Below are 19,591 nucleotides of genomic sequence, written 5' to 3'. Positions count from 1 at the left end.
TAGAAGCTTGTGTTACGTGGCTTTAAGACCCCAGATTATTCAGATTGATTGATTACTGAAACAACAGGAGCCAACAGACATTAGCTTACGCATTAGCTGCTACAGTATGGGGGGAAGTTCTATTACACAACATTAGCATCTTTAGCCCCACATGTTGCTGTACCAGATCTCCGCTGGTCCATTGCACAAGCCTGATCCTCCTCCATCACACTGAGCCTGGCAGCGCCGCCCCCGCACCACGGCCAATCCCAGGTCTCGACCCGCCCGCTGCCTGACCAATAGGATCTCTGCAGGGGGAAGTACCATGGGCGAGGCAGCCCATACATCCCTAGAAAGAGTGAACAGCTGTGATCTTCACTGGCAACAAAAACCAGGCTGGTGGGACTCAGACGCGTCTCATACCTGGATGCACAGCTTCAATGTACCAGGTGAGCACACCATACACAGCAGCATCGATGATGAGCATCATCATTGAGAGCCCCAGGTTGAAATCATCGCCCTCTACTGGCGACTGGCTGATGGTTCGCCACTGGATGCCAACACCTGCTACCTCATACAGAGCAAAGTACTTGGATCCCAGACCAAAGGCTGTAGTGGACATCAGAGACTGAAAGAGATACGATCAGGACAGTTTTATATGTAGATCATCTGGATTATTATACTATAAAGCAGAAGAGGACTCACAGCGATGCACTTCTCGAAGGCCGTAATCTTATCGTGGGCCACCTCCTCCCTGATGGCCACGTACATGTAGGGCACGTAGCTGAGGGAAGTAGATGATTCCTCCACAAGCTGAAGCCAACTTGGCTTTAGAGTAGATAACAGAAACCAGAAAACTGCAAGACAAAGTCCTGGTTTCATCAAATCCCATAGAGTTCGCCTCAAAGGGACGTAAGGCAGTAAAACACACAGCGCACAGGTCTCCATTTAACGGGCAGTACTCATGTTGATCTAATGCAAGTCAAGCATCTCACCAGAACATGATGGTGGCCACAGCATAGATGGTGAGGAAGAGCCAGATTATGAACGGGTCGCTGTGCAGCAACACCCGGCCGTACTTCAGAATTGCTGTGAGAGCAGTGACAGAAATGGACAACTGGACAAAGCCAGTGATGAACCAGGCCACCCAGTGGACCGCATTGTTCAGCCCCATCATCTTCATCACCTGAGGGAATAACAGGATGCTTGATGTAAGTGTGCTTTCCTCCCACAACTGTACATGTGGAGCGCATCCAGTGCATGCGTTCATCACTGCTGTGAACTTTCCCTTTAAACATTAGTAGAATATGAAGACAAAGCTGCTCCACCGTTTTCAGAGTTTTACTGGTCAAATGTAAAAGCATGTGATGTTTCTATGGTTCCGTGTTTAGCACTAAGTTGAGTTGTGGGCATGTTTCTAAACATGTATGTAGGGGAAGAGACGCTGTGGTCGCGGGTCCGGAAGGTTCTGCTGATGGTCTGCAGGTGGAGCGTTTTATATACACCGCACTGCAAAATAACTAGTGCTCATGATACGAACCACAGCAAGTACCATAGTAACATACGAATACTAATGGCAGACGCGCAGTCCTACCTCTTTGAGTCGATGCTCCTTCTCAGCCACGATGTGCTGTATCATCATGGCCACGGAGTAACCCCAGGAGATGCCATGCAGAGAGGCATCATGTGCTCGATGACAAACAGAAAACTGCACGAAAGAGATCCCACGTAAGCATTTAAATGCCTTCCATTTCATCCCATGCGTTTCAACAGGCAGGGTAACATTTTAGAGAGATACATGATGATGATACAAAAGCACATCGTCACATAGAGCTTCTTACTCGTCTCTGGTGTAGCAAGGGTACGGGAACATCTGGACATAGTTACCAGGCTCCACCACATCACGGCCCACAAACGTTGTTGATGATGGCTCTCTCTATCATGTCTGCAGTCAAAAAGCACAGGTTTTAGCAGGAAAGTGCAAATACACATGTGAATGTTCCCAGTAAATAACGAAAATGCTCTGAAAAACAGTTTTATGTAGTTAATGTAGAAGTAGTGCATTAATTACAGGTCATCATCACAGAGAGAGTTGCGTATGGCAGCTGTAGCGTGCATAACCCCCTCCCCATGATGGAAAGCTGGCGCTCAGGCTAAACCCTCGACCGTTCATGAAAATCACATGAGAAACAGCGAGTAAGTGATGGTTATGATCCTAGGGCCAACAGAAAGCAGCTTATGGTTATGGCTCAGCTTATTCTATATTTAGCTGAGATTAGCATGTGCCACAAATGATCACAAACCGGATTCCTCCTGTTCTAAATGTTTTCCACCTTAGAAAAACAAAAGCACCATTAGTTTCTGTTCACCGTGTCCTTTTCCACGCTTCACTCCAGCAAACGCTGAGCAGAGTTCCTCTACTTCTAACGGCCACCAGGGGGCGACTGCTGATGAAACCAGCGAGGAAGGAAGAGGCAGAGGCCCACACACGCACAGGAACCTGCACACACATACGCACGCACGCACACGAACGTGCACACACGCACACAAACGCACGCACACACACACGCAAATACATGCACACAAATGCACGCACACGAACATGCGCACACACAGGAACCTGCACACACATACACACGCACGCACGCACAGGAACCTGCACACACATAAGCACGCACGCACACGAACGTGCACACACGCACACAAACGCACGCACACGAACGTGCACACACAGGAACCTGCACACACATACACACGCACGCACGCACAGGAACCTGCACACACATAAGCACGCACGCACACGAACGTGCACACACGCACACAAACGCACGCACACACACACAAATGCACGCACACGAACATGCGCACACACGAACATGCACACACACACGCACGCACACAGGCACATACACGCACACAAACGCATGGCACAGCTGAGAGTGTTACTTGATTTCTTCTGTGTTTAATGAGTTATTTGTGATCGTCTCTGTGTCGTTGATCTTTTGCTTTTAATGAGTTATTTGTGATGTCTCTGTGTCGTTGATCTTTGCTTAATGAGTTATTTGTGATCGTCTCTGTGTCGTTGATCTTTGCTTTAATGTCAACCCTGCTTCGCTTTGGGAACGTCTCCTCTCAGACTGTGCCGTCACCGGATGCATGGCTGCGGATCAGCTTTCTGTGTCAGATGAGCTGCTTCCTGAATAAAAGATGACTCGGAGTGAGAAAGTGCTTTCTGCTGCACTTCGCTCTGGCATCTTTACAGGTGCACTCACCTCGATTTGCACAGTGGCAGGAAATGTACCAAAATAAATTCTTTTCTTAGTAAGAAAAACAATGTGTGTGACGCCCGGTGTAAAACTGTAGCAGACCAGCAGTAACACAACGCTTCCTTATTCAGGCCTGTGTCCTCAAACAGCACAGCCAGCAGCAGGAAGCAGCATTCAGTCACATACCTTGGATCCACACAAAGCCGAGAGGAAATAGAATTTGCCCCCCAGTGTTGGGTCCGGGGCGCCAATAGGCCCGTCTGATCTCGTTTGTCTTCTCTGTGAAGCTGGAGTTTTGTCTTATCTTGTAGAAAAACATGCGGCGGCAGAGACCCATCTTTATTAGTCTGGAAAATCACACCTAAGAGGAGAAGAAGAAGTCAGAGTCCAGTAGGAAAATCCTCTGAATTGTTTTTCTATTAATTTTTCTATTAAGTTTTTCTCAGGAGGCTCCTAAACACGAGCAGAGGTTCAAAAAGTCTGAGACAAACCATGTTTGAGATTCAGAAGAGTGAACCAGGATGAAGGTCCAAATGGACGTTGAACACAGACCAGACTCTACTGGACATCACTGCACGGACTCACAGTTTTGCTGTGTGATCCACAAATGTGAGCTGAAGCTGTATCACAGGCCAAGGCTCATTTAAAATGGAAACCTGCTCCGTGGCCTTTGACCTGCAGAAACGTTAGACTCCTCCAGTCCTGTGAGCCAGTGCTGCTGAGGCTGAGGATGCCAGACATCACCCTGCCTCCAACTGATGCGTTACCATCAAATTCAAAACTAACGTTTCCCTGAAATGTTACAATGTGTCGTTTTCTATGAATAAAATATGGGTTAATGAAATTCAGCTTCATTTACACTCTCACACTATCCCATCTCTTAGGAGCTGGGCTCGACTGCAAAGGAGTGGAAACAGTGGAGGACTCACTGGCAAACACAGACACGTTGTCCTGGTAGGCCTGGTTCAGGGTGTAGTTCACAATGCTGTCCTCATCAGGAAAGCCCTTGAAGACATCCACACTGACCTGGAATCATCACACACCCAGCAAATGAAGCCAACAGCTCAAAATCACTTCAACTCAGCAGTGAAAGGTCAAAGGCCAGATGAAGATGAGGGTTTTTTAGTGTCTGTTCAGAACTGAATAATTATTATCTACCTCACAATGGTCCTGTATACTGTGAATATAAACACAGTTACAGAGATCAAAGATAGATTTTTATGTTGGATAAAAAATGTTGACTTAGAGTTTAATTTTCAGCGGTTTGGTAATATTTCAGTAGGAGTGTGTGCTGTGCTCCATTGTCAGGTGAGCAATGTTACAGTGGCTGTAAATATAATCATTATTTTTAAATGCTTGGATAGAAATCTCCAAGTTGATTCCATGGAGATGCTTTGTTGTCTCTGTCCAACTGACTGAAGTTTGTACTTTCTGTTTTACATCCCAGTCACTCCCTGTAGTTGGTTTCCAGGTTTTTCCTGCTTTTAAAACGTTGCCGCTGTGCGTCTGGCAGATTCATTATTTTGTTTGTCAGATTGTTAGTTGTTCAGATGTCCTTGGACTCAAGGAGCTCCAGTGAAACGGATGCCATGGATAAGGATCCGTACTGTATATTACCTGTACTAATATCATGCTTTCTGCGTCTGGTACATAGTACATCTGCCTTTCAGTCGCACAGCGTAGGTTTATTGGCTGCTGAGCAGGTGTCAGGACGGAACCGACCTAGACATGAAGCGTGTCCAGCCACAGGCCGCGTTGTCGATGGTGTCCAGCTGCTCCAGCAGCGCCGACGTGTTGGGCAGACTGTAGTTGCCCTCCATCAGACTCTGCATCAGCTCGCTGTCAGTGCCGTTGAGCAGTTCAGGGTGCTGCTGGAGCTCTGACGACAGCTGCAACAGAGCGGCAACTCACGCTGTGGGTGCTCTTTCTTTTTGAGTCCTGCTCATGCGGTTTGAGTACTGGCATCTATGAGTGCACGTGTGTGAGCGCACCTGCTGTAGCCAAAGCAGGTGGCTGTGCAGCCGACCCTCCTCTAGGAAAGTCCTGAGCTGAGCAGAGATGTTGAGCCACACGCGCGCATAGTGGGTCACGTTCCCACGAAGGCGAACGTCTCGTTTGCCTGAGGGTGAAGATGTCTCTTTAGAACAACTGGACTGGACCTCCAGAGTCTGTGGCTCAGAACTGAGCTCAACAGCAGCTCAAAACCCTAATTTCTGATGAAACATGTGGCTTGAGAAATTTCTAATTTAAGTTGATGCTTTTAAACATAAATAAATGCACAACCAAGATAAATCACTGAACTCACATCTGACTTTCACATTTACTTGCCTTCTGAATCACTTTATCCACCTGGGAGCCAATGGGAGAATAGAGGATCTTGGGATTTGTAGTCATCAGGTGAACCAGGAGGCCCAGATTCCTCTGCTCTTTGCTGGTGAAGCCCAGAGAACTCATGTTGCCCTGCTTCAAGGCCTTTGGCTCAATGATCCTGAAGGTCGGAGATTGTATCAGTCACAATGAATAAAATAAATGATCTGAACATCAAATAATATAGGAGAAAGGTCAGAATGAGTGAATGTGTGGGTTCGTTCTCGTTGCCTCCGTTTGTGCCACATCACTATTAAAGAGTCTGAGCCACTGAGGGAAAATGAGCATTTGTGTGGCACTTCCTAGGGTTTAAACAGAGCACAAAGCCCCAACACGCTGTTCACGGGTGCTCACCTGTTGTTCCCACACAGAATGGGCTGCAGCCCAGCCCACAGTTGCACAAATGCTGAAAACTGAGAGTGGGGATTGGCCGCCTCCTCCTTCCCGTCCCCTCCTCCTGCTCCACCCCCCCCCTCGGTTCCCTCCTCTCCATCCTCCTCAGTGTCCGTTGTGTTGAGGCCCGGGGTGGTGGTGTTGAGGGGAGCGCTCGTGTTCGCAGGAAAGGCTGGAGATCGACGAGCACAGGCTCCTTTGGGCAGCAGGCGGGCCAGTCCCGAGAGCAGGTCCACGTCCTTCAGCAGCCTCTCCACATCAGCCAGGTCCTTCAGCAGGGCCCAGAGGTGGGACTGAGACAGAGGAACTGCAGAACCGGGCTGGTCCAAGTGAAGCTGGTGGGGGGAAAGTGGGTCAACAGCTGCAGTTATTCTGAGTCAATAGGTTCAAATGTGATTTATATGTGTGAAATAGAAACTGCTCTGAGACAAACGTATCTGTCATACCTGCACAAAAGGTAGACATATTATAGTTTTCTCTACATGAAAATAAAACCTTTAAAGGACACAACATTGGGGGAAAGCGGATCCCGTGGTTCTTTACCTTCTCCAGAACGCGCTGCGTGTTGATCTGCTCTCTCAGCACCAGGCCCAGCTGCCTGAAGCGCTCCGCCCGCTGACCGGGCTCTCCGCTGCACGCGGCGCCGCGGTAGCTCTGCAGCTGCGCCGCGGGCACCAGCAGGAGCCTGCTGAGGTCAGAGGGCGGGTCCGGCCCACAGGTGAAGGCCTCCAGCACGGCCCCGGTCACCAGCAGCTCCTGAGGACAAGCGAGCGCAGCGTCACGACAGGAAGCAGCAGCAGCAGGGCACAAAGGCGTTGCTTGTGAGGTTTATGGGTCTCCGACTGTTATCATCTGTAAATTAGACAGTGTGCAGTAAAGGTAAAGCACGTGTGGAGCTACACAGCACCTCCATCTCCCTCAGCCCCTGCTGGTCACTCCCCTGGTTGTCTGGGGCTTCGCTGAGGCCTAAAACCCGGTACACGAGCCTGAGCAGAGCCCGTCTGTGGGACGCTCTCATCCGCTCACGTAGGGCTTTTTGTAGCAGACCTCCGTCCAGGCTGCGCACGTCTCCCAGCAGCTTCTCCTACAACAGTTACAATGGAGGTCAGAGCAGCACATCAACCTGGAGTCACTGTGTCCGCCGGCTGAAAGCGCTACGACTACGTGTCATCATCACCAGTAATCAGCGTGCTGGGATGTCTGGGTAAAGTGGGATGGGACAGAGTCACACTGTCACACTGAGGCCTGAACACACTGTCACTTCATAAGATGAGGTAGGATAAACTTTATTCATGCCACCGCGGCATGATAATAATATAGCCAGTGCATACAAGAGTATCAAAACAACAATAGAACAACATCAACAACCCATGAAATCCACCGTGTAGTGTGTCACTGTAGTCTCTGATGCTGAGGGGAGGAAAGACCTGACAGTCATGACAGAATGAACTTACCTCCAGGTGAGAAACCTTGTCTCCACTTTTATATCTGACATCTTTTGCCTTCTGCATCCAGCTTGTGTCTTCTCCGTGTCGGAGAGATGTCCCAAAGATCAGCCTGTGCACCTGGAGGACACACATGTAACACAACATGTAGCTGAGGTTACCACAGACAGAGACCACAGGTCTCTCAGTTAAAGGGTCCACAATCAAACTAGGAGTGACTGGAGCTGAGACTGGACCAGTGTCTGCTGCCATCACACAACACAAACACACACCAGTGACTCATAAGGCCAGAGAACCAGCATCCAGCTGTGACACACAGGCTCCCACATCCTGTAAAGTACCTCCCAAGGTACCTCACATCTTCATTCATTCATAAGGCCTTCAGCCTGTGATCACTGGCTGTCACAGGTTTAGTCAAACAGCAACAGGTAATGAAGCCTTTAACTAAGGAGCTGAGGCCCAAACACAGCCAGTGAGCACTGAGCTCCAGTGTGATGGCAGCAGTGACTCACCTCCGTGGTGCTGACTGGGCTGTGGAGCAGCAGGCTGCTTGTTGAGTTGGACAGAGAGAGGTTGGTGTCCAGGAACTGCTGGAAGACGGACTGGTTCTTCAGCACGCTGGCCAGCGTGAAGCCTGTGTCTGAACACACACACACACACAGACGCACACACACACATACACAGACACACACGCACAAACACGCACACACACGCACGCACAAACACACATACACAAACGCACACACACACACACACAAACACACACGCAAACGCACGCACGAACGCACACACACACACACACACACACAGTCGTGTCTGTCATCAACATGGGGACTTCCCATTGACATAATGCCTCTCTAGCCCCTCACCTTAACCCTAACATCACAACTAAAGGCAGACGTCTAATCTTTGCTCTAATCTGAACCAACCCTCAATTCTAACCACAGCCCTAAAATCACACCTTGACCCTCAAAAAAGCTTTCGGACCAGTGGGGACCTGCCAAGTGTCCCCAAGTTGTTGCAGTGTCCCTTACCTTGATAGCAAACACACGCACGCACGCACGCACACACACACACACACACACACGCACACACACGCACACACACGCACACACACGCACACACACGCACACACACACACACACACACACACACACACACACACACACACACACACACACACACACACACACACACACACAGGGACCTGTAGACTGTGACCAGCAGTGCCTGAGCACATGCTCTGTGTCACTGGCTCATCTCACTGTGGACTGACTGGTCTCAACCTGTGACATGTGATGCTGCACATCTGCCTGAGAGACTAACACACACTGCTGTAAAAGAAACCAACAGCTTGGGAAGTGGTTGGCATGGAGACAAGTCATCAGACTACGCGATGCAGACGGCGGTCAGACCTTGGTTGCTGCTGAAGTTGTAGTCTGGTGGCAGAGCGGAGGAAGTGAGACTCTCCAGGTGCCTCTGAAGGGTCTCCAGCTCCTGACCCAAAGCGGGCCTGTCAGACGTGAAGAGTCGGTTCTGTTCAACCACTTCACTGATTCGCTCCAGCAGCTGGGTCACACTAAGAGACACACATGTTACCACGGCTTCTATCAACAGTGATGCTTGTTCACTGTGGAAGAGGGCAAGGGGTGTGTTGGACTGATGGAGGAGGACCAGAACCCTACTGGGTCGGCTCCATCTACTCACGTGGAGTTCTTGTACTGCAGGAAGCCAAACTCGTCCCTTTGTCCATCTGGGCAGAGCGACTGCATGATGGGAATGATGCCAGCGGAGGTGAGGGGCGCTGCACTGTAGAAGGCTGGACACGAGGGAAGGAGCAATGAAAGAGAGCAGACGAGAGAAGGAGAGAACACACAGGTGTAGGATCAGCGGGAAGAGGAGGGACATCAGCAAAGATGAGGCAGGAGAGATCTGCTGTGAGGAAGCTGAACAGGAAACCCGCGTCTGCAAGGCAGCGAGCAGCTCGTGGCCACAGGTCAGAACACGGCTGGGCCTGTGAGTGACTGGACCAGAACCTCCACAGCAGCAGCCCAGCGTTGCTCCTCGTGTCACAGTAACAGCTCCCAGGCTTTGTGTTCTTAGTCGCTGGTGCCTGTCAGGCTGTAACACGATGAACCGGTACCCACAACCCACAGCAGGTGAAGCAGAGCAGTTAAACTGCTCCATTAACTCTCAGGAGAACGTCACCTGAGCATCGGCACCGTTCGTTCTAATTAAAGACATCTCTGGTGCTGCTGGGTTGTGGTAAAGGAGCAATACAGCTATTTTAGCACTTTTATTTATAGTCACTTTGTATCTATTCTACTATAAGCCAGGAAAAGAGGAAGAACAGCACTGTCAGCGCTTACAGTCCTTCAGTTAAAGCCCAGAGAAGAGTCCACTGTATCAAACTCAGCTGATTTACAGCTGATTGTGTGACCAGGAGTCTGTCCTCTCTGACCAACAAGCTGAGGGTGAAGCGTTAAACACAGGTCAGTGCTCAGCACGAGTCAAACATGAGGTGTAGAGTCAGAGTAACACAGACCCGCTGACGGGCCTCACACAGAACCACAGTAACACAGCCTGTCACACGTCATTTACAGCACTCCGGTCCCACGTGTTCCCCGCGGTCCGTTACACTGCGGCTGATGGTGCTGCGCTGACGGATGCAAAGTCCCAACAGACGAATGACGCAGCAACTAGAACTCAGCACAGAGAAGTTGTGCAGGTCGGGACGGAGAGGAACACAGGAGCAGGAAGGGTCTCCACCACACAGTCCACTCGAACTGAAGCAGCCACGTCTGTTTGGTTCTGATGCAGAAACTGCTGTGCTGCTTGTTCATGTGGGATGTGACACTGGTACTGGAGGCGCTGTGGACCTCCAAGGGCTAAAACTACTGGCTTCTACTGGTTCTTTGCTTTTTCATGTCTTATTATTGATCATGGCTGCAATAACACAGCTGTTTGCAGAACGAGAGTGAGGCCAAGTCCGTCTGTAGGAACGTGGGAACCTGACGGGATTCAAGAAGTGAGACCCCTGTGTCATTGTTGTTGTGGCTTTGTCTCAGAATCAGTAGTGTCTGGTCCACACATGTACTAACACACACATGCATGTCAGCTACAGCACAACAGCAGCGGTGGCCGTCATGATGGTCAGAGCATCATGGCTGATGAACAGAGACCGTTCCTGTTCACAGACCGTGATCTCCAGGAGGTTCTGCAGCAGAGGGTTCCTCCAAGGAGCAAACACACAGTGAATACACACAGAACCAGGGTCAGCACACAGCTGTTAGGACGAGGTGATGATAAATAAATGACTGAGTAACCAAACTTACACACTGGTCGGTCCAACATGCATCATGCACAGCACAGAAAGAAGCACAGGTGGAAGAGAAGCAAAGAAAACACAGCAGACACAAGACAAAAAGCAATGAATAAACTTCATTTGTGTGGCTGCACCATTAAACAACACAACAGTAACCAGGCACATTATGGGATGCAGGTCATGCTTTGCATCTTGTTCACAGCTTCTGTAACGATGACGGATGAAGACGCTGGTCAAAGGCTGCAACCAGACACACTAGGGTCTGAGCTGCAGAGTCAAAGCTCAGGCACCTGTTCTATCACTCAGTATATGTGAAAATGCCAGCTGCTCCCCTGGAAGAGGACAGAGCACAAAGCAGAGCCTGGCACCACGTCTCTACAGGAAACAAGCAGCGTCGTCTGTCGCAGCCATGGTTCCCACCGAGGAGGAAGGAAGCAGGTCACACGCGCCTTATAGCGGACTTCTGTTTAGCAGCACGTTCATGTCACACGTCATGATGCGTTTGACTTCAGGAACGAGCAGTGACTCCGGTCGCTGCATCAAAGTGAACCTGGAGGCAGGACTCCATTCACTGCATCCGGGCCTGCAGCTCTACTGAACCTACCTTCTTTGACAGGAATCGCCGGCTTCTTCTGTCTCAGGCCCAGGAGGATGAAGAAGAGGACCAGAGGGATGAAGAGCTCGAAGGCCAAAACCCACTGGAGGCAGAAGACACAAAATGCACATTATAGTGGTGTGTTTTCACTGAACCTCGTCTGCAGCCACTTCCAGCTCAGTGGTAAGCGGCTCATCAAGCGCGGTTCTTCATGACAGACTCCTAATAAGAAGGATAGAGATGTAACACATTACATCCTGTGTGAGAGGTTAACAAACTATTACAACAAACAAAGTGAAGAGAAATATTCAAAAACCGCCATATAAAGAACACGATACAGTACAGTTAAGTTCACTTTAGGTGGAAAGAAAAACTCTGAGAACGAAGAACTGTGCAGTTCTTCCTCAGCTTTATTGTCATCATCATCATCATCATCATCATCATCATCATCATCATCATCATCATCATCATCATCATCATCATCATCCAGTCTGTTGATTCGCTTGGAGCAACAGTCCCTGGTCTCCTCTATGATTCTACGAGTTCTTCTGTTCTGTCCCAGCTTGTTCACCAAAACCATGATGTCTTTGTGTCTGTCTTGAATCTCCACACACTGTGAAGGTCAAAGCAGGATGAGAGTGCAGGCGTGCACGGTGGGCGGGGCATAAAGGCTGCATTCATGGGCGCTAAGTGTTTTAACTACTGTAACTAATGTTTGGCCCAGTACTGATCCACGCAGCCATCAAGCTCTCACCACAACACAGGGACGTAGTGAACGCCTGCTCTCATGTTAGTGCCGCCTCCACCGCCTTCTGACCTCAATAAAACAGCAACCTGATGCTGCACAGCTCAAAGTCCCTGCAGATCAGACCAGATCCACGCTCATCGCTGCTGCCCAGGATTGACTGACACTTACACTGAAGCTAAGATCATGGTTCTTATGCTAAACGTCAAACGAAGGGGAATGTCACCAGTCATGTCAATGTTGAAGGATCTTTCTGGTCACTGTTACAAACATGAACAATTGTTGCAGATGTGACCGTTTCCTCTCCATGAACCAGCGTCACCTCTGAGGTTGGAGCTCTGTCAGTCACCACATCCACCCCCCTGGAACCAGGAAGCTGCTCTGGTGACGTCCTGACAACAAACACCTCCGTGTTTGTAGCAAGGCCTTCACTTGTTCACTGTATTGGTCACCATGTAAACCTACATAAATGGGTTAAAGCTGATCTTACATGACCCCAAAGCAGTCGGGTAGGTGGTCCCTTAAATGCCTTTGTTAATAAGTATGTTCACTATTCACATGAACATTACGTGTTCTTTCTAAAGGTCTGTCATATGCTAAAACACTCCAAAGTCTGTGCTCTGTCACTGCTGTGTGAATGTGAAAACTAGGTACTCTGGCACTGGACAGGTGCAGGACCATTTCCCATCATCTCACATGTCTCCTGCCTGTCCGTTTGTCCTGTGTAACTACACTACAACTCATACATGTACAGCTTTACAGCTTTAAGTGGAGCAGCTCCACTGGTTTTACCTCAATGACTACAGGTTGCACCAAAGAGAAGCTGAGATAACCCTTCAACAACAGGTCCCCTGCCAAAAGGGAACATGCATGTTCAGCACTGAGCTCACTGAGTCACCACGGCAACCAGGAGGGTGTCCTCACACGGGTTTGGCTGCTTTTACAGCAGGTAGAGAGCTGAACACTCACACTGCCATGCATTCAAACGCCACCCACCATCCAGGAAGCTGTACAACCCAACTAAGCCAGAGATTCAGCAAATCCCACTGACCCCTGACCCAGGAACCAGCAGCAGAGAGAGGCCAGGACCCCCTGACCCAGAAACCAGCAGCATCAGAGGCCAGGACCCCCTGACCCAGGAACCAGCAGCAGAGAGAGGCCAGGACCCCCTGACCCAGAAACCAGCAGCAGAGGCCAGGACCCCCTGACCCAGAAACCAGCAGCATCAGAGGCCAGGACCCCCTGACCCAGGAACCAGCAGCAGAGAGAGGCCAGGACCCCCTGACCCAGAAACCAGCAGCATCAGAGGCCAGGACCCCCTGACCCAGGAACCAGCAGCAGCAGAGAGGCCAGGACCCCCTGACCCAGGAACCAGCAGCAGCAGAGAGGCCAGGACCCCCTGACCCAGAAACCAGCAGCATCAGAGGCCAGGACCCCCTGACCCAGGAACCAGCAGCAGCAGAGAGGCCAGGACCCCTGACCCAGGAGCAGCAGCAGAGAGCAGGACCCCCTGACCCAGGAGCAGCAGCAGAGAGCAGAGGCCGGGACCCCCTGACCCAGGAACCAGCAGCAGCAGAAAGCAGAGCAGAGCAGAGGAGGGAAGCTCAAATCACTGTGACTGGTGACCAGTTGGTGCCTGTCCTGACTCTACTCCAGGAGAACATCAGGAAGCTGCCTCGTGCTTCTGTACTGTGTAAACACTGACTGCACAAGATAGAACAAGAGAAATAAACCTCAACCCTGCGAATGGGAACTTTGTCTACATCGTATTCAATAAGCAACGTATGAAAAGATTCCCACACAAACAGCTGCCAGCTGCTGTACCATGCACACAGTGGTGTCTGTGCTGACGCCACCCACATGACAATGGAGCCACTGTTTGAGCGAGTGGGAGGTTAGATAACACAGACACATACAGAGCAGAGCTGCTGCTAATGAAGTTGATTCTACAGTTTGTGTACAGTGGTGGCTGCCTACAGTCTGCTAACATTAACAAGCATGGGTGTGGTGCGTAGATGGGGGCGTGGTTTATGGATGAGGGCGTGGTTTGCAGTTTGGGGCATGGTTTGTGACTGGGGCATCGTTTGTGGGTGAGGGCGTGGTGCGTATATGGGGGCGTGGTTTGTTGATTAGGGTGTGGTTTGCGGCGAGGGCGTGGTTTGCGGCTAGGGGCGGGGTTTGCGGCTGGGGGCGTGGTTTGCAGATGAGGGCGTAACAGTTGAGCCAGCGCAAACCGGAGCCTCAAACTCCGGTGAATGTCTCTGTGGCAGGAAGTGGTCCAGACGTGTGAGGAGAGAAAGTGTTCCGCTTCAAGGTGATCCGCTGCATCAGGTGCAATAAAGCACATTCCGCTGAACAGTGACCCACATAAATGAAATGACAGGACCTGCATCAATTACAACAAATACCTGCAGCCCTTAACTGACTGCATCTGTTCACATCATCCTGACGCTGCTTTGAGGGTCTGAGTCTGAGATCACAGGGGGATTCACAGCTTCATGTTTCATGTTTACAGTATTTCCACTGTCAAACCAGTGCTGTAATATTTTTAACCCTTTCTGACTCAGCCACAGACGTGTTACTTGTTTGTGCTTTTTATATGTTCCTCCTTTACTGCTGCATCTACTGTAAGTGTGTGCGACGGCAGCCTGTCAATCATCACTGTCACTTGAAAAAATATGTAATTATTGACTGACGTTTAAGCCAATACTATCGTCCTACTGTAACTCCCTCCCTCCCTTTTAAATAGTTTTACCTCAGCAACTCCTGTCTGAGCCCCGTCTCGGCCTCGGTAGATGTGGATGAAAGTAATGATGAAGTTACTCAACATCAGAAGAAAGCGATGTAGGTAAAGACCCCCCCCCCACCACCACCACCAAGCTGTGTCTGTGAATAATGTAATTATCACAACAGCAAGTAATTACACTAGTTGTTACTGGAAAAAGTAATCACTTACAGTAATGTGTGTGTGTGTGTGTGTGTGTGTGTGTGTGTGTGTGTGTGTGTGTGTGTGTGTGTGTGTCCTACTTGGTGGCTGAGCAGGATTTGTCTAAGCTGGACACATGTTCTGACTTAAAAGCCTCTGCTTTAACTGAAAGTCACATTTAATCTGCAGGTTATTTCAGGCTGCACTTTACTAAAACCAAAGCAGTCACACAAGCAGTGATGCTATGCTAGACTCTCTGTGTAACAACTTAAAATCATCTCAACGGGTGTAAGACTGATGTAATCATCTTAACTACAGTAATTGTCAAACCAGAATAAAAGTGAAATGAAGGCCAGAAGCCAGAACGTCCTCCCACTGGTGTCTGTAAAGTGTACGAGCTGCATGAGGCCTTAGCTGTGGAACACATTTGTTAGGCAAATGTGAGGCCTCGCGTCACCCTGCGCTGCTGACGGAGGAGCCTGTGCTTCACCGTGGTCTCAGCTGGGCAGAAACCTAGTGCATTGGCTTCACATCCTTTGACCATTAACCCCGTCCGTCATGCAGTCAGAGGGCTGTCAGTTTCCAGAAAACGCTTGGCTCATGGACATAATTATATATCATAGTATCAGCAAGGTTTGTCGCGTTCTGGGAGCTTCTGTGTTTACATGACTGACGGTGAAGCCGTTTCCTGTCACCTCTCCAGCATTGATCCTAGCCCATTTGTGTCCTGCTGCCTCCAGGGATGGACTCCACCATCAGGTGCCGTCTGTCGGCTGCTCTGCTCATGTGTGTGACATTAGAGCATCTGGTGGACATCCAGTGACCTGACACAGGACCATTGAACCAAGCCCCTTGTCTGAGGCCACCACAGCCTCCACTGGTCTGTGTGCAGGTTGACGTCACACTGCTCCTGCTTTACTGTTTGCTGACTGACTACATCATTTTAGTTCAAGGCTAATTCCTACTCCATTGTAGACTGACTCTCCTCCTTATCACAATGAATAATTAATGCCGTTCCTTGGAACATAATCTGACTGACCACCAGGTTGTACCGTCTCTGGTACCGACCAGCGCTGCTTCACCTGCTCCTAGATTTAAGCTCAGGAGACTTTACAGAAGTTTCCTCCCTCACATTGTGACATCGCTTCTTCACGTAACAGACCCTGGTTTGTTTTGGTTGAAGGTGATGTAACTGGAGCCGACTGGTTGATACGACTTCATGCATCAGACTTTCCATCCAGATAATGTCAGTCGTTGTTGTTCACAACTATCAACACCGTCATGGTGTCACAGAAAACCAACTAAGGTGGATTGATTACTTCTGCCACGTCTGACACAGTAAACACAGTCTGTTTCCTGCTCAATGCCTCTGACATGCGGTTCAGTTACTACTGAACACAGTGAGGCGTGCAGCGGTGTCTGTCAGTCTGTGGACCAGTGGTGCTGTGTGATGATGGGGTGGACAGTGGTGAGACAGGGCCAGGTGGAGGCTGCCACTGCTCCTGATGACATCACAAAGGCCAGAAATCACAAAATCTGGACACCCCAGACTTACGACTTTGTTGGTTTGCTTTGTTTACTTATTCTACTCTCTTAATTATAAAAACAGCCAAGTGATGGGGAGCCCGAGACAGAAGCTGAGGAGAAACAACTAACGGGAATTTCTCTTTAACTTTGAGATCTCATAATCTCAAAAATAGGCTCACTGAAGAAGAACTGCCACACATGAGAAACGCTGGAGCCGTCATATTCACAATGAATCAAATGTCATATTCACAATGCATCAAATGTTTTAAGTCTCTGTAGCCACTGACTGTTGATGATATAATCTAATATATGACATGAAATGGGTTTAAATTAGAACAATTGGTCATTATCACATCTTGGGGAGCGGTGGGCGGCCATGCAGGGCGCCCGGGGAGCTAGTGAGAAGTGTCTTGCTCAAGGACACACCTGGAGCCCGGGTGGGTTTGAACCTAGAACTTTCCGCTCCCTCAAACCAACGCTTTACCAGAATAGAAAGAATATATGATGAATCCTGTATATTTTGATCCTATTGAGCCACAAACACATGGGTTTACGTACATTTCCTTTACTCTGTGTCTGACCGTACAGACCTCCTGCCGCTGCTCTCGTCTGACCTCTGACCTCTGACCTCTGAGAATCATGGTTGCTGCCAGAGACACTTTGACTGGTAACTGGATGGAACGGAGCCTGGTTCAAGTCAATGTTTAACGCGGGTCCTATGAAACATGCACCAACATATTATGGCCTAAGGAGACACGCATACTGACTGAATCAAGCTGGAGCCTCATCCCTCTTTTCCCCAGAAACAGTGTGACTGAACACAGGGAATTGCAGTGCAGCTGAATCCTACTGTTGCCCACAGTTGCTGCGTTTGATGCCGCTTCCTCACTGCTCAGCAGAGACACGACGTGGGAGTCTGCCTGCGCTTCATGACATCACCACTTTCTGATTCATTTCTTGATTCCCGTTAATGTCACTCCCTCGTTTTATTTGCTGTGTTGAGCCAGGGCCGAGGGAACAACTTTAAATCATTTATGTCCTCTCCACTGTTGCTGTCAAACTGTAATTAAAGGCTTGCTGTATGTGGGATGTGTTGGGTTTAGTTGTGTGAGGTCTTCAACCTTACCTTGTAAAGCGCCTTTGTTGTGACTGGGCGCTATATAAATAAAAATGAATTGAACTGACAACATCATCCTTGACAACTTGTAGCCATTACTACTATATGGGCCTCGGGTCCCTTTAACCCACTTGACCAACATGACAAGCAATTCACTGGCACAGGAAATCAGGTGCCGCAGCGGAGAGACGAGGGCGAATGCAGGACCTCAGCTGATCCGTGGAACAGCTGAGACCCAGGAACGAAGAGCAGCCGCTGCCGTTTCCCTTCACCACCACCTGTTATCAAGCACCCAAAGTGAACGTGTGGCCGTTAGGCTGAGCTATGAGGAAGATGAGTTGGAGCCATTTATTCTGGAGCTTCCAGAGCGTCTTCACACACTGCTGAACTAAACGTCTGAGCTTCTCAGCCACTAATGCATCGACTTCACAGACACGTAACGTTGTCACGTAATACATGAGCAGTAACTAAAGATGCAGCGACACATAGAAACTAGTTACAGGCTCAGATCAGGGTGTTGATGCTTTATAATAGAAAAAGCTTGGCTTGGTCTGATTTCAGTGTGACTTTATCCCACTGACCTATCTAATGCTTTAGACACGGACACACACCAGCCTCACACAACTGTTGTTGACCAGGAACAACAACCTGTTTGACGCTAAAGGCGGAGGAGAAGCCTGAGCTGAGCATCAACAACGACAGCAGTGCACCTGCTTCATCCTCATCCTCCTCCTCATCATCGTGCTCTCATTAGGCTCACTGCGGTCTGACGGTACCACGGCAGACAGACAGACAGACAGACAGACAGCAGCAATGCAGCAGCGGAACGGGCCGAACCCCACGCCACCGGGGGACGTGGGCTTCTGCTTACCGGCCCCCTCCGCTTCAGCGAGGCGTTCTTCCACAGCAGCAGGTGCAGCTGGTGCAGGAAGCCCATGGTGCCCCACGCCGGTGCCGGTGCCGGTGTCGGTGAGCGCTAGATGGAACGGAACCACGCTAGCACCTGCGGTGGCCTGGCTCTGGGTCTGCCTGTTGTCCCGCGGCTGTCGGGCATCCCGTCCTGCTGCTGCGGCTAACGGACGCGCCGAGGGAGGGAGGCTCCGGTGTGACACGGTGAAAGGCCGGTGGGCTCCGTGGGGCGTCCGTGCGTGGATGCAGCTCGCGCTAGCTCGTCTCTGGCGCTCCGCTCAGCTTCATATCGCAATGCTCGGAGTTGGACCAGGAACCAGCGGCAACAACCCGACGTTAGGCAACACACAGGAGTGGGACGCACACTTCCGGCGCGCACTTTCACAACAAAAGCTTAGTTTAGATCTAGAATTAGACTGCCAATGATTTTGTTTTGGTGTCAGCCACTGGTCTGTCACCAGAGACACACAGAGACACCTGCTGACCTCAGAACAGGGTCGGGACAAAACACACAGAGGCAGAGCTGATGATGTGACTGGTTACAGCTACACAACGACAAATACACTGTCAGAGAAACTGAGGGCCTGAGGTTATGGAATGAAGGTTAGCGAGACTAGAGCATAGTGTAGCACTGGAATTAAAAGAACAGCACTGGGGTACCACAGGGTTCTGTGCTTGGTCTAATTTTGTTCAGTCTTTACATGTCTCCTCTGGGTGAGATTATTATTATACATTTTCATTGTTATGCAGATGATACTCAGCTATATATGTCTTTGGAACCAAATGAAACAGATCAACTAGTCAAATTTCAAAGTTGTTTAAAAGACATCAAATCCTGGACCGAAACTGAAATTCTTATCGTTGGGCCTAAAACTCACAGAGAGGCACTATTGAGTCAGATACCCACCCTGAATGGCATACTGTAACACTAGATTCAGATTCTACTGTGAGGAACCTTGGTGTCATCGTTGACCAGGATCTCTCTTTTACATCATAC

At 49.7% G+C, this 19,591-nt stretch overlaps 1 protein-coding gene across 1 annotated transcript in view; it reads right to left on the bottom strand.

Annotated features, from left to right (window-relative positions):
* abca2 (ATP-binding cassette, sub-family A (ABC1), member 2) overlaps positions 1–18,955 on the bottom strand; it is a 32,963-nt gene extending 14,008 nt beyond the window's left edge. Inside the window, 25 exon segments of the mRNA XM_055504325.1 lie at positions 164–328; positions 403–607; positions 685–768; positions 770–836; positions 975–1,165; positions 1,574–1,647; positions 1,650–1,687; positions 1,821–1,897; positions 1,899–1,924; positions 3,432–3,558; positions 3,560–3,606; positions 4,175–4,273; positions 4,969–5,134; positions 5,237–5,343; positions 5,346–5,364; positions 5,574–5,733; positions 5,967–6,340; positions 6,549–6,761; positions 6,913–7,089; positions 7,460–7,570; positions 7,963–8,090; positions 8,866–9,029; positions 9,158–9,269; positions 11,380–11,473; positions 18,557–18,955. Coding sequence (XP_055360300.1) covers positions 164–328; positions 403–607; positions 685–768; positions 770–836; positions 975–1,165; positions 1,574–1,647; positions 1,650–1,687; positions 1,821–1,897; positions 1,899–1,924; positions 3,432–3,558; positions 3,560–3,606; positions 4,175–4,273; positions 4,969–5,134; positions 5,237–5,343; positions 5,346–5,364; positions 5,574–5,733; positions 5,967–6,340; positions 6,549–6,761; positions 6,913–7,089; positions 7,460–7,570; positions 7,963–8,090; positions 8,866–9,029; positions 9,158–9,269; positions 11,380–11,473; positions 18,557–18,622 — 3,091 coding nt within the window. The 5' untranslated portion in view covers positions 18,623–18,955.
* Between the last annotated feature and the right edge of the window lie 636 nt (positions 18,956–19,591).

Source organism: Betta splendens, chromosome 19 (genome assembly GCF_900634795.4).
Source record: "Betta splendens chromosome 19, fBetSpl5.4, whole genome shotgun sequence".
Classification (NCBI taxonomy): domain Eukaryota; kingdom Metazoa; phylum Chordata; class Actinopteri; order Anabantiformes; family Osphronemidae; genus Betta; species Betta splendens.
The sequence above is the reverse complement of the archived record's forward strand: the minus strand, read 5'-3'. Positions and strand labels throughout refer to the sequence as shown.